Source organism: Colias philodice, chromosome 12 (assembly GCF_061535455.1).
Source record: "Colias philodice isolate Cphi_HAF_F1 chromosome 12, ilColPhil1 Martin Lab GWU primary, whole genome shotgun sequence".
Taxonomy (NCBI): Eukaryota; Metazoa; Arthropoda; class Insecta; order Lepidoptera; family Pieridae; genus Colias; species Colias philodice.
Window position 1 is genome coordinate 11,355,569 of NC_143097.1, and position 16,221 is coordinate 11,371,789.

At 37.1% G+C, this 16,221-nt stretch overlaps 1 protein-coding gene across 7 annotated transcripts; it reads right to left on the reverse strand.

The window, feature by feature from the left end:
* Positions 1 to 471: 471 nt before the first annotated feature.
* On the reverse strand, positions 472 to 16,117 carry LOC149484282 (uncharacterized). 7 transcript variants are annotated; one of them, XM_089701762.1, is made up of 6 exons: positions 15,899 to 16,116; positions 15,192 to 15,398; positions 14,546 to 14,812; positions 11,663 to 11,897; positions 10,998 to 11,069; positions 472 to 918 (listed from the first exon to the last, which is right to left on the reverse strand). In XM_089701762.1, the coding sequence occupies exons 2-6, from the start codon at positions 15,363 to 15,365 to the stop codon at positions 632 to 634; spliced, it is 1,035 nt and encodes a 344-aa protein (XP_089557888.1). In that variant the 5' UTR covers positions 15,366 to 15,398; positions 15,899 to 16,116; the 3' UTR covers positions 472 to 631. The 7 variants fall into 7 exon arrangements, with proteins under 7 accessions (XP_089557888.1, XP_089557887.1, XP_089557881.1 ...); XM_089701761.1 differs by lacking the exon at positions 472 to 918 and adding an exon at positions 3,802 to 5,706 and having other exon boundaries at positions 15,899 to 16,117; XM_089701755.1 differs by lacking the exon at positions 472 to 918 and adding an exon at positions 6,259 to 7,883.
* Between the last annotated feature and the right edge of the window lie 104 nt (positions 16,118 to 16,221).

Below are 16,221 nucleotides of genomic sequence, written 5' to 3' on the forward strand. Positions count from 1 at the left end.
TTTTGAATACAGGAACGGACGAGACTCCACATCTATAATTAATAGTTCGGGATCAACAATCCACGACATCGTATCGATTTTCTGATGATTATAAGCACAACAAACACGTGCTACCGATGAGCGAGCGTGCGGCATACAGCATACTGAACGCAGCGCCGGCGCTTTTTTAGCGCTCGTCTGAATAATAGTAAGAAGTTTCCTATGGTCTATTTTATTTAACGCCCAACGCCGAGCGTTGAAAATACAACACTGCGCGATAAAAAAGCGTCGCGCTTTAAAAGCGCTGACGTGTGAACATATACTTGGGAATGCATTTGTTCTATTTGGACGCTTTTTTAACGGACGTTAAAAAAGCTCTCGTGTGAATTAGGTCTAAATACATTAGCAATAATTAAAATTAACGAATATTTATAATATGTAACCTGGATACTAATAAATAATATAATCTATTCTCTATAATTTACTGCACGAGAATTCTTTGTACTCCGACTTAATTCTAAATTTAAGACTATCTTTTAACATTTACAAGATAGTAAAAATAAGTTAAATGTAAAAAAGTAGACTCATTAATTAACATAATAAATATAATTAATTTAATATCACAATTTTGTTACTTTCACTAATTGTTCGATCATCCTTGATATTCTAGCGTCATAATTTTGTGTTTTGTCTTTATGTGTGCGTCGGTGTGAGTTTTCTGATACGCCTTGTAGGTGCAGTCGAGGAAGGGACAACGGAACATGGGTTCCTTCCCACATTCATATGTTACGTGTCTTCTGTATGTACTTTTATGCCTGTATTTTCTCTTGCATTTCTCACACTCATAACTGGTGTCGTAAGGTGACCAAAAGTTTTTCGTCTTCATCGGGACCACCGGCAACATATTTTGCATCATCGTTTTAAAAAAATCCACTTCACCTGCAACAATTAAAGTCTTCTCTAATATTTTATTTTCATCCTTACCATTCATAAGCTATAACCTGTACATATTTACCTACCTACTACGGTCTATGTCTTATTTTAAGGGTACTATATATTTACAATAAATAATAGTATTATAAAATCAAGAACATTTATTCACATACACAAATGAAAGAAAAACAAACCACACCGCTGTAGAAATATAAATTAAAACTTAACAGAAAAATTTGTGCGAAATTAATTCCTTGAAGGATATCGTAGAACAATTAATATTTAATAAATGATTATTTTAATGTAAAGCTATTATTGTTCCAAATGCCCACAAAAATTATTATGGAATAACTTATAATTTGCAAAATTGCCCTCATTTCCAATCCGCTATACTTTTTTTTCCATTACATAAATAATATTTTTTCGTAAATCGTGTGTAAAGTAAATGAAAAGTATTGTAATATTCAATACTCAGTCACATTTGGGCCATAAATTTAACACGAGTTTTGCACATATTAAAAACCATATACTTAAATATACAATTTCTTTAAATTGTGCTAAGTTCGATACGTATATATTTGTTATTCACAGTGTCGTACATTTTAAATTTAAGAGGCAATATTAATTATTGTCAGAGTAAAACGTAGTCAGTTAATACACACTTATTTTTCAATCAACAAAAATAAAACTTATAATACACATTTTTGGTGGGTAAAATGTTAGTAAACTGACAATATTAATAATATTTATTATAGTAGTAACACCCCTAGCCTCAATTTTCTATCCGGCTGTGCATAAAAATTCAATCGTTATTTATTTCAATAAAAATGTGCGTATATATTATTAACTATTCCAAAAAATTTAGAGATATTATAATATTTTCTGGCACCAAAGAAAATATATATTAAAAATAATTTTTGTTTTAGAAATGCATTTAAAATCTTTGGTTAACCTGCAAGAATTTTTTACTTATTATAATAATTTACTTATAAATATTAAGGCACTTAGGTATTTTATAACTTTTATATCTTAACACTAGAATCGACTGGATTTGGTTAAAAATATTGCTTTTTGAACTTCGATGGTAACTAAATTAACAGTAACAAATGCAAATAAAATATTATACATGAAGGTACGCTTTAACAGGAATACTGGACTTATAACCCATTGACCACCGTAAGCCCCGATCGGGCCACGACACAATAGATTATCTATTGTGTCTGTGATTCCGAGGACTGATGGAATAATACAAGTTACATAAAACATGTTTCAAATTATAAACTTCTTTGGTAACAAGGAACACTCACTAAACATTAACAACAAGAACAAGAAATATAACAATCTATTTATAATACGTATAAAATTATCGAAAAACATGTCTTACAAAATAGTCTTATAATTACAATATATCATAAAACATTAGTATTTGGCTTTCTATTGACTACTAAAAGGTATTTGGTAACGATATTATGACCTATTTCACTAAAGCTGCCTATTCAGGTTTGTTTTGTTTCGCGACAAAACATAATTAATAATTGCTTACAAAATGCCTCATAGCGAAGGTGATGGCAAGTATTGGCCCCTTTTAATTATGGCCAAATCAATGTTTTAAATTAATTTTTCTATACATGAGGCATAATACACAATCCTCAAAAAACTTATTGCAAATAGCGCATTTCAATTGGTCACCCCTAAGGAGATAAACAAGCTACATGTTTTGTAGTTATTTATACACAACTTAACTTTTAATCAAAAGGTTAGCACTGTTTAAAGCCATTATTTTGAAAAAGAAACTAACCAATGAAAATGCGTTATTTTTCACAAAGGAGTATTAAGACACTTATGGCTTTGAGTAACAAAATATGTGATGATTTAGTTCAGCCGACTCGTCCCCTCTTCACTGTAGGATTCTCCAATAATTCTCTCATTGATCAAAATGTTTTAAGTATACGCCCAGGGATTATCTTGCGTTAATCAAAACTGTAACAGAGATAGTCATTTGTTAACACATTTAAATCATCAGCATCCGTCTGCTAGAGAAATAAAGCGTGATCATGTAATTACAGTGAATTTTGTACTATCGACCTGTGCGGTGGCGGCAGAGCCGTTTATAAAAATGTTAGTATGTTAGTGGTCCCAAGTTGCTCGTGTTTTAGTCCATTAGTGTAGGTGTACAAATGTTTACTGACGTGTGAGTGGGACCCTATCGCGGGTCATTCCGACACAAAATCCACTTTCTCTGGGAGGTCTTTGTGCAGATGGCGCTCGTGCAGCAACAAGTTGTGCTTCTGGTAGGCGCGGTACACGCAATAGGGGCACTTGAAACTCGGCTGTTTCCTACACTCGTACTTTATATGCCGCTGCAGCGATCCCTTGTGCTTGTACTTGTTCCCGCAATCCACGCACTCATACAACGTCCACCCGGCTTTGCCGCTGCTAAGACTGGCAGTACCGTAACCCAATATATAAGGTGTGTACAACTGTGCAACTGAAATTAAAACGCAAACAAAAATAAATACGTGCAAATAATAATAAGCTACCACCTGTGAAGCGAAGCCACCGTACGGGATGTGCTACCATAAGCGTAAGATAATGCACCATGTCTCCCATTAATTTGCTTCTCATTAAATATTTCAATTTTGTCTACGACTACGACCTCTACCTAATCAAGGTGTTTTCATCATGCAACCTACGATACCGATAGAGAATAGAACGTACATTTAAAATGGAATACTTCCATGCATAAATCCATTTTAAATATCCATTTAACAAAGGTATATTAGAAGAACATGCAATGTTAGTATCCCAAGAAATGTTAGGCACCGTTAGAATTAAAAAATAGATACTCATCCTAAAGTCTAAAACGAAGTAAAAATTAAAACTAAAAAATATCAAGAATAGCAACTTTATTTTAAAATACAAAAAAGGTTATAAAAATACAATCAAATGCAATAAAATCACTGTAAACTTATTGTCTCGTTTATGTAAATACTATAATAGGTAGTAATTTTGAAACTAGGTTCGTTCTGAAATCACTTGGGTCGAGATATCGCCGTGGCATCGGCCCTGAGCCTCATTTCATTTGAAACGCCCTATCACAAGTCTATTCAACTTCAATTGTATAATATCACAACCTAGATATTTTGATTCATTTATTGATTTGTGAACTTATTAAAAACTTTAATTTCTAATGACTAATTTTCGAAGGCACTTAGGGTATCTGTATGACTGTTGTACTTATTGAGCTCTACACATTGATTGTACGATGGTAACTCGAAACGGTTATTTTAAGCGGCCCAGTCCTGACAATGTTGTTCGCGCCATTTTTGTAAACTACCGTCATGTCGAATAACATTATCAATCCTAGGGCCGCATACTTATTATCGCTACGTGGTAATACATAAAATACTTATAACTACGTGGAAGATTATTTTGAACGTCCAAATACGGTTCTTGCTCGAAAGGCAGCGTACATTGTACTCGATTCAACAATAAGGCACTCGTTCTGGTCAAACCTAAATCTAACAATAATTGGCCCCAAATATAACAATTTGATAACATTCGTTTTCAGGAACTTACAATTAATTCGACTTACATCTGCGAATGTCCTAGTACATAAAATAAATGCATTACAAGTAAAGAGATCTAAAAATAATCGAATCAAAACCATTTAACTTATGAGTATTACAAAAATAATGGAACATGCATTATGGCAAAGACCTAGACTGCTTAAAAGCGAAAATAGCTTCATTTCAATATCATCTAACGTATTACTATACACGAAATATAATATAGGTTTATTCAACCACACTTGACGATTTCGTAACAAACTTAAACGTTAATCTCTGTCGAGGGAGCGAACTCACAGTACTGATCGCGTACCATCATTTAGACATCTAATTTTAGTAACTGCAATGGTAACAACTTTAAACTATTTCTCTCGAACTAGCAAAGCTAAACGCGTACACTATCAAAACGGGAATGATACTTTACACAATAAATGCTGTACATAAAAACATATAAAAAAGTATAAAAAGCGTAACTATACAATCACTATCTTATTATACTGGATAAATGCAACAGTTACGGACACCGCTGCGGTTGCAATCAGTGCGAATACTATAATTCGTCGTGAGATTAAATTCATACGGAGCGGTCGGTCCGGGGACCGCCGCGGGTAACGTCTGCGGGACCGTGCCTGGGCCGCCCGGGGTGAGAGTCGATCATGTGTAATATTGAGCATTCGAAGTCTACCGAGAATAGTCGTTTATTTTGCATCTGGCGTTAAAACTATCTCAAAATCACAAAAAGAAAACTGGGAAAACCCACACGGAATCATGAACGGCGGGAACCCAGGCACGGTCGGGTCTAAATCTAACGTGACCGAATGCCACTATCACAAAGAGATTACATCACATTTATCACACGGGGGCGCTAGTCGCTACATGCACGCGTCGACGTTGTCCTGCTTGATGTAGGGCTCGGGCTTGACGTACACCTCGCGGTGCATCCGCTCCATGTGGCGCGCGATGTGCATCTTCTGCTTGGCGCGGTACACGCAGTACGGGCACTGGAACTGGGGCTCCTTGCCGCACTCCCACTTCTGGTGGTTCCGCAGCGACGACTTGAGCTTGTACACGCGGCCGCAGTCGGGGCACGTGAAGCTTTCCGTGGGGCCGGCGGGCGGCGGGCCGGCAGGCCGCAGGCCCGCCACGAGCGGCAGCGCCAGGCGGGCCGACCACTGCTCCCACGACAACCCCCCGAGCCGACCGAAGCCTTCCTCCCCCGCGCCACCTGAAACCCCACACTGCTGTAGCGACCCGCCACACGGCTGCCTGCCTATCCTACATACATACATATATAAATATATTGTTATACACATACATATCTACTGTGAGTGTCACCGAGTGCTGTGATGGAAGCGTTGCGAGAAGGAAGTGAACAAAAATAAAGAACAAAAAAGAGAATTTCAACGTTTATTTTTAAAATGAAAAAGTCTCGAGCCTCGCGAGTGGCGACAACGGCGCCAATGGGTTATGTTCCCGCGCGTTTAGGTAAACGTTTAAATGAACGCAGTCGCCCGACCCGTGGGTTTTGCTCGTCTACCTGAAATTAGTAATTATATTAGTACGAACGACCGACGAAAAGAAAAAAAACAAAATGAGTGAAAACTAGCGAGTGATCGTCATGCAACATGCGTAGAAAAATAAAACAACTAATAAATTAAACTGACTTACCGAGACGCGGAAACGAACAGAACGAAAATCATTATGAAATAAAAATATATAAAAAAATAACAACAAAAAGGAAAGAAAGGATAATATAATGCAACAAAAAAAGACAGTATTATACACTATAGTTATATTTTATTAAACTTCTCTACCAAATAAACCCCAATATATTCATATAAAATCACACTAAATGATTAACTATGTTTTCAATAATATTAAAAAACAACGTGAACGTAGTTCTACTTAATACATAACTTATGTTCAACAAACATGATATGGTGGTACATTGCGATATAAACAACGTCGTATACACTTATACGACTAACGGTTCAACAGACAACATTCATCCTCCACACCTTTTAAACTAATACTGACTTTGGTCAAATAGCTTCGTTATCCTATTTTAACAACAACAGTATACGATAAACGACACATCAATAACGTTATTGCGAATTCTAAATATCAATGAATATCAATAATTTTTTAAACCTTTTTGAACACATCAATATATCCCAGTACACCGAAACCGAACGAATAATAAATTAACTAAAGGTAACATTGTAGGCACTTCATGAGCTCATCCGTCATTACCTCTCGCCGGAGCGACTCTATCTAATTAACCTAATAAATAATAAATTTAAATTATATTCTCAATAGCTTTGGATTCACTAAAATTTGGGAAGACAAGTGAATGGTCCCTGAATTTATAAATACGATTATACAATATAAAAACTTTTAATTAAATATTTCTCGGAAAGCGAGCGCGGGGCCCGCGGTGTATAACATTATAATATCTAACGTTTAATATCATTATTGCACTATAATGAAGCATGGAATTATCCCTCGAAGGAATGTTAGGACACTAAGACTACAAATTCGAGTTAGTATCGCCGTCGACTACGCTACATAGTATAAACGATTTCAACAATTTGGTAAGACAATTTGGGAGACGCAGTCTCGATATTTGGCACTCTGCCGCGTAACAATACTTAGGGCCGGTCGAGACCGACGATAAATAGACTCTAAAAACGAAAATAACAAAATTAAAACTAACGCCGTCGGGGAATGTGCACTTCACTACCTCTAGTGTATATCAATAATAATTATCAACAAAAAATAAAATATAAATATTGCGGAGCGATTTGGTCAGGTTTGCTTTGGTGTGATGCGCGTCCGGGGCGGGGGCGGAGCGCTAGACGGGCGTCTTCTTGTTGCGGCGCACCTTGCTGCTGGCGTACACGAACCACTCGGTGTTGTGGTGCTTGCGGATGTGCACGCCGAGGTTGCCGCGCTGCTTGGCGCGGTACGAGCAGTACGGGCACTGGTGCGCCGGCGCCTTGCCGCCGCACTCCACGTTCTCGTGCCGCCGCAGCGTGGACTTCCAGCGGTAGCGCTTGCCGCAGTGCCGGCACTCGAACTGGCGGCTGGCGTCGTCCGAGCCGCTGTCGCGCTTGACCCGCGCGCCGTCGCCCGGCAGCACGATGTCGTCCGTGTCGTCGTACGAGTCCGACTCCTCCTTGCCCTCCGCGCCGCCGTTGTTGTTCTGCAGGAAGGCGCGCTGCAGCAGGTGCGCCTTGAGCGTGTCCGGGATGGCGTCCAGCGAGTCGAGCGGCAGCTTGGGCAGGTGCAGCGGCAGCGCGTAGGGCTCCGCCTCGGGCGGCGGCAGGCCGGCCGGGGCCAGCGCCCGCTGCGCCGACAGCAGCGACAGCAGCGCCGACGGCAGCGTGTCCTTGCCGAGCTCTGAAACCCAAACGTTTAATCGTATTGCAAATAATAAGCGCCACTACGCGTTCGGTTAATTCTACCAGGCTAATTGAGGAACCAAAGAAATGCGTTATAAAAAAAATAATAAAAATAATCTCGGTTAGAAAGGCGAAGCTTCTAATTCATGCAGACATGCACAGTCCGAATTCGATCGTGACGAATCTTCCCATAAGTTCGGGGCGGGGCATCGAATGAAACGCGCGTTTAGTAAAATCGTTTAATCGTTCAAAAAATATCCAATATCAATAAATTTCAAGCGAACTCTGTCGTTCTATAATACCGTATATAAAAGGAAGATCGTTAAGGCACTAGTATAAAAGCACTAAGTTAACCGCCGCAGACGCGTCAGTTTACAGTGAGCGATGCGTGCGGCCGGCCCGCCCGCGGCCCGCTCGGTCAGTCGGTCGCAGTTAAGTACTGAGCATGAGGCGGGGCGGCACTGGGGGCGGCAGGGGGCGGGGCTCACTTGACGGGCAGGGGGCTGCGCGGCTGCTGGCGCTCGGGGTGCTTCTTCTCGACGTGCTTCTTGAGCTCGTTGCGGCGGTGCTTGCTGTAGCTGCAGTAGGGGCACTTGTACTGCGGCTCGCGGCCGCACTCCAGCGTCACGTGGCGCACGAGGTTCTTGCGCGCGTTGTAGCAGCGCTGGCAGTTGGGGCACTTGTAGCCCTTCTCCGTCTTGTACTGCGCGCACGGCAGCTGGCTGGACGTGCGCGGCAGGATGTGGTAGCGGGGCTCCGGCTTGCCGTCCCGCTCCCGCTCGGGCTCCGCCTTCAGCTTGTCGTTCTCCTTGCTGTCGTCGGGCTCCGGCGGCTTGGTCACGTTCTTCAATATGGCGAGCGTCGTCGCCCGCGCGCTCTCCTCGATAACCTTTTTACTACTTCGCGTCATTATATTATGTCTCGCCTTCTGACCTGCAATAGAAATTTGCGGAATAATCATGTGAACGGTGAGGCGAGCCGGCCGACTGCGGGTTAGAAGCTCAAAGAAAAACAAAATCGACTGGAATAATATATTTAAAAAAACTAGAAAAATATAACAAAAGCTAACAAAAATAAACAAGATCTTTCGAAACAAAAAAAAAATATACTTCTTTATGATTTAAAAATGATCTTTTACAAAATCAACAAAAATAAAAATAAAAGTATGGCACATAAAAATATAAACTAAAAAAATGAGAAACGCAATGAGTTTGAACCGTTTTAACAATTCATGTTTTAACAAACGATGAGAGCGAAACTTAACAGCTTACGACTACATTAATAACAAAAAATACCAAACTGGCAAGCAATATAAAAATAAAGGTTAATTTAAACTGGTAATAAAGAGATCGACAACTTAACAAATAAAATAAGAAAGCAAAAATCTAATACTGATATAAATAAACATAAAAGATGTGAGTATCAAAATGGGTGTTTTTGAGCGATATGGCCGAGCAAAGTCTTTTTCTGGGAATACTTCTTCCCGCACTTTTCGCAGACGAACTGCGGCCCGGTGACGCATTCGTACTTTTCGTGTCTCAACTTATTCCTCTTATATTTATATTGCTTCGTCTTGCAGATCGAGCAAACATGGCAACCCTCAGAGTTCAAACTGTCATTTCTTTCCGATTTGATCTCCTTTTTATATTTTCTCGGCTTATAATTGACTTTCTTTCTGCCCATTTTCTTGCACTTTCTCCCCCTCTTTTTGCCTGGGGCTACGCCCTCGATTAAATCACATTTTTTTAGTAAGCCACGAGTTAATGGAAAAGGGGTTTTAGCGTATTGCAGGATGCTTAAGAGTGTTTCTGGAAGGGTAAAAAGCCATGATAAAAGCGTAGGTAGTTAAATGCACAGATAATATATGTTATGCACAGATAAAGAATAGTGTGGGAAATGTACATAGATTGGTTACGGTGATACATGCTAAGAAATGAGGATGTGTTCGACAGAATTCGAGGGGCCCTAACCCATTTGATTTTGTATTTACACGTCAATTAACATTTTTACATTTTTTACATGTATTGAGACATCGAAAGTAATGTAGGTAAATGAAATGCGCATCCACTAGGAAACAAAATCGCCATGCTTACTCGGTACCTGCCTAGTGAACATGCATGAGGTAACTGTACTGAACGTAAAACATGAACTGCTAAAAAAGTCTGCTGCAGTGAAATCACATGTGAATGCAAATAAAAGTATAAAAAACAAAATAAATAAATAAGCCACATAACCAACAAACTACGACGATAATCAGGATATTTACCTTTGTTTTCATACCTCTGTTCGCTTGTTGAATCTTCTTTATTTGAACACAACTGGCAAGTAATACACGAAATTTAGCGCCCGAAGGAAATAAGAAAAATAAAATGGTCTTAAAAACAATCGTATTGGCTTAGCGAAGGTGCGATGTGCACACGAGCTACATAAATAATTAAAATATAATAAATATTATAAATGTCACTTACCGCAACCATCCACCTCCGTTAAGGTTAAGAATTAATAAGTTAGCACTAGAGGGTTAACGCCGCAACACTTTATGGACATGCAATGATTTAGACCCCAGTAAACAAACAAAAGCCAAATGTTTAATTAATCTGAATTCGATACTTACCTTACATTTTTACCTCACCTAAAATAGGCTACAACAATCAAAACCTTTACCGAAAACCATAAACCTGAAATGTTGTTCAAATTCATAATATGTATATAGGATATATTTGGAATAAGGATTAGTATTTGATAAAATTAGATAATTATTAAATATTTGTTGGTAGGTTCACATGTGAAAACACTAGCACTCTCGAGTCCGATGTATATAATGTTTATATAGATAATAAATAGATTATTTAAAGCGATAACTTTGTCTGGTTTCAAATTATGGGAAGACATTGCGCATTTCATCCGTTCCTTCATATTTGGAGCAAGCAACTTTACTGTATCAATGAAAAGTTGATTGTTCCAACAACTTGAACCCCACAGAACAAATTGCATTGTGGTATAGATATTATAGTAAATAGACAAACATGGCAATGCAACTTGTTGTTTATATAATTGTGACTGGCAACAGCAGTGTTGCCAGCCGCAATGTTGGCAAGTAAAAGCTGCTTACCTTGCGAATCTCGGACACTGTCATTTGAATTCATTAATTCATCTTGAGATCTTTCCATATGCCATTGAAAATCTGGAAAATTTATGTTTATGTTAATGATTTGGAGCATTGCCAAGAAAATAGTTAAGTGTTGCATTAAAGTTATTAGCAAGGCAAATGTACAGTTCTAATTTTTTATATATTAATTTATACAGTTCTAATAATGTACTGATAGTAATATTCTATTACAAGTTGTTTACATATTATTTTTTCCATAATTTCTTATCAATTCTTCATATCTTCAACTATAACCTTTGAGAAAGTGCCCAATTAATGAATAATGTGACAATGCAAGTGATCATGACTGAAGCTTAGTTAAATTAACATGTGAATCTGGAATATTCATTACATCCACTCAAAAGGAAATAATCTTTTAAAATACACATACATAATTATAAAAAAACAGAAGGTATTGCAATATCCTAATAAATAAGTTATTAATAAAATATAAACATTATATTATTTATCAATATTTTCATTTCTCCACTATAATAATAAATAAGCTTTATTTATTTCCACCTTACAATAATTAATGAAAATTTCTCCACTATAATCTCTTGAAATTATTCTGCTGTATTTCTCATTGTTTAAAATAGTTCTCACAAAACGTTCCACACAATACTCACTGCGTACGACGTCATTGTGCTGCGCGGGCTCCCCAGCCTCCTCGTCCAGGGTGAGATCCTCGACCCCATCCCGGGACACCTCCTCCTTGCAGGCCACGTCCTCTGTCGGTTCGGGGGCAAGTGGTGCAACGGGCGGGGCTTCGGTGGACAGGCGGCGCGCTTTCTTGCGTCGCCTGCTCGGACTGAGCGAGCCTTCGCGGCTGTCCACGCTGCCGTCACGGGCCTGTGCAGCGTTCTATTTATAGTTATGGCATGTTTAGTATTACGTTTTGTAGCTTTTCTTGTTGCAATTTTTGTTTATGTATTTATAGCATTTAAAAATGCAAGTTTTGTCTATTCTTTAAGTTTCTTATGTTTGTTTATGGTTTGGTTTATCATAGGAGTTATTTTCAGGTATGTGTTGTAATGTTTATGTAAACTGTAACTTATGGCTGGTTCACACTTTGATTAGTGTGAGTGCAGGTGTGTAGTGCGAGTGCAGGTGTGTAGTGCGAGTAGTGTCCAATTCAACTGCGAGTGCAGGTGATTAGTGAGAGTGCAGGACAATGGTGAAATTCGCGACGCTACACACTACGCTAAACACTAAACACTCCTGTCCAGACGTGTTTAGGCAGGCACACTGCGAGTGAGGGGGAAGGGAGGGCGCGCGGGACGTGGCTACTCGCAGTCCACTCGCAAAAAAATAGACGCGCTTCTATTCACTTTACTACACAGCCTACTAAACACTCGCACTAAACAGTCGCTGTCCACACGTAGTACTACTCATCACCTGCACTCGCACTAATCAAAGTGTGAACCAGCCATTAGGAATGAATATGCGAAATCTAAACAAATAATATAAAGCTGAAAAGTTTGTTTGTTTGATGGTGCTTATCTGCTATCAAAAAAGTATTTTTGAAATGGGTTCTGAGATATTTTATTTGTAATAACATTTAGAAATTAATAAGTTAGGTGTATAAGAATTAAAATGCAATTATTAACGAGTAGGGATTAAATTTAGATAAGATAAAACTTTTCTAACTATAGGCTAAACCATGGCTAAACACAATATTATAATACTTTAATTCATCCCCTCTACCAATCCACCTGTTGAATATCTCATGTTTTATTTATTGAAAATAGATTAAACTAATTTTATCTAATTCAAACAAATATTCAATACATGTTTACAAACTGAGTTTGTTTAAATATTTACAAGTTCCCAATCTATAAGTTTACTAGATATATTAAGGTTTATATTAATAACATAAATATATTAAACAAAGCAATTCAATACGAGCAAATTGCATAACTTTTCAGTAGTAACATGTTTATTTGTGAGGACACAAGTACAAGTAGGTCATCATTCAAATGTTTTTATGTGTGTACTGTATAACCAATCTGTTAAACTGTACATCTATATTATTGCATTTGTTAATTTTGTAGTGATTTGCAATGCTGTTGATTTGTAGCCAATGCAATTCATTTGTTACGCATGAGTACTTGCGTTCGCACAATCAAGGCCTGCTACAAACTGAAAATGAAAACATTGTTCTATAACTATGAAACTAGACTTATCACTTAGAAATGGCATTGAAGCACTTAACATGCTAACACCACAGTAATTAAATATCAACTATCAAATGATGACGTAACATACTTAAAATTGTATTAAGGTTAGTGCCATTAGATGGTGCTCCCAATTAAAGACAATGCCTGTTAAGTGTCACATATTAACTAATTATCACTTAGAGGAATTGCAGCAATTTTGAATGGAAATTAAATAAAACATAATTTAATCATTATTTTGATTTCACAGAATGAAATCAATGGATTTAACTTTAGAACAAGAATATTTTTTTTTAATAATTGTTTTTATGTTGTCTAATTGTTAAAACATGTATTGAACAGCCTTCAAAAGTGTTAAGGTTCTACCTTTGATTTATGGAAATCAGTCAACAAAGGTATTCATTAGTAAAGTGTTGCAACTTCATGAATCTTCTTTTAAGTCAAATTGTTTTTGAATTCATATTCTTTTGTAACCACAGATTTAAATAGATATGGTTGACTGAACAATATAATATAAGCCAATAGCATCCCATCCAACTATATTATTAATTTATGTATTACTTTAAAAGTATCTTGTGATAAAAAATGTTCATCATATTTTATGTATAGTTTTCATGTAAAGCAAACATCAAAAAATTTTTGCTCCCTCCTGATGGTAATATTACTTGATTTCATTTTCTGAATTTCAGTATATTATTTGTAGATGTAGAATGATCGTTCAATGTTCATGTGCATAAAATATTGTGTGTTGTTTCAAGTATGCATTTTGTTTCAACCTCCATAATAAGGCTTCAGGAAATAGTTTACAATTACTCTTTGATTGCTTGTCAATGACATATTAAGTGTGTAATAAATAAGTATTTGTTCAACAATTAGTGCACAATTTATCATATTTTATTGATGACTAGTATATGCACACAACATAATACAATGTAAAATATAAATGGAACATGTAGGTACTTGGTAAATTTTAATTACATTACAATTTCTTAAGACCAAGGTTATTTAAGATATACCTGCATTTTTTGTTATAAATATTATGATGATATAGTTCATTAAATTATGTATGTAGATACATAATTAATTTCAAATAGGTACATCTAGTTACGTAAAAATCTCATACAGTATTTTGGTGTTTTAAGGCCGATTTTTCAATGCTTGGATAAAATTTATTCGTGGAATAATGTATAAAACTACCATTTTAAAAACGTATTCTAATTGCCCGTATTTGACAGTTTACGTGACATTTTAATATTATCGTGTAATACTTTATTGGACGGATAAGTTTTATCCAAGCATGGAAAAATCGGCCCTTATTGAAATGACTATAATTACCTGTGGTGGGGGAGACGTTGCTCTGGGCGGGTGTGCAGGTGTGATGGGGGTTGAGTGAGAGGGGCGCGACGGAGGCCTGGACGGCTTGTTGTCCGATAGACCCTTGATCTGTAGCGACTCTGCTGCTTTTAGCAATGCAGCCAACTGATCTTGGGAGATATTCACTTCTCCCCTGTACATGTAATCCATCATAGCTCTCAACTCGGCATACTTCACATCTTTTAATATTATTATTGGATGCTTGTCGTATTGTTGAGATAAAACACTCTGTAACAAAACACACATGTTTTGATTTCGATTTGTAAATAAATCAGAATGAATGTTAAGTATTCTTTTGTCACTATTTGACATTTTGTTGTAATAATATAGAATATTTTAATAATGAGGCGAAAGTTTATTTAATTAGTTTTTATGCTAAGTAGATAGTAAAAGGATGAATGTTTGGTAATGATTCTAAACAAGTATTTGGAAAAGTTGTATGAACAACTTTCTGTTGCCAACTCATCTATGCATCAATCTAATTGCTCGTAATATACGAAAGCTAGCACGAAGCGACTGGAATGTTTATTAGAGCAAAACTGTGCTAGCTTGCACTAACTTATACACGAATCAATTGACCTACTTAGAGCGTTAACATGATACGTACCTCGAAATAGGGACTGCAAGCGGATAATACGACTTTATGCGCCTTGAGAGTCTTTCCTTCCGCAGCCAAAGTACAATCCACGTGAATTCCTTTCGCTAAAAGGGTGTCGAAAACTGACACCAACGTCGATTGGTGATTGTTCCACCGCAAACAGAACTGCTGGTCATCATCCATTGTGCTTTCGTACCACTCGTCGCGCCCACTCTCCTAATTCACAAAACAACAAAATTTAAAACGAATCTACCAATACACAACGCATTAATTAGGCCATCACGAAAACATATTTCAGATTACTGAAATATTCCACTAGCATCATATTTATCAATCACATAAAATATCTCACCAGAATCACTTCATAGGATTAGATCACGTCTGAACTTAACTAAATTAACTTTATAGACCACGTAAAGTAGTAAGCGACGCGGCACAAAGAAAATGGCCGCTTTTCCAGCGCGACAAAAAATAAAATGGCGACGAAAATTCTAAGTTTTACTATTTCCTGAACAAACTTTTCCGTCGTCAAACAAGTCATCTAACCTTATTACGAAATCTAGCTCGACAAACTATTTACAAGTTTTGACTGTTGAATAACTTTAAGAAACTTTCGAAAAGTTCACTAGTGGAAATTTTCAATATGAAAAGTCGAAGCGATATAGTAAGCACTCATCATATCTATAATGGCACTTTGAATTATTTCAAACACTTACCTTGACTATTTCATTAACTATTCTAACAACGTTTTAACACAAATATTTGTTCTGAAAAATTAATAAAACACAATCGTTTTCATAATCAACACATTGCTTTGCACACCCGCCAGCTTTCTTGATAGAATGAAATGAAAATACTAAACTATGCTATGTTGCAAGTTTAGCGAAGCGAAAGGCACCTCTACAAAAATCCATTGAAGTACAAGTTGAATACGAACAACAGAGTGACCCAAAATAAGCTCTTAAAATTGTTGCCAGTAACAAAATCAAAAGCTTGTTTAACTTGTAAATTAAGCAATAATTCTCGTTTAATTTAAAGA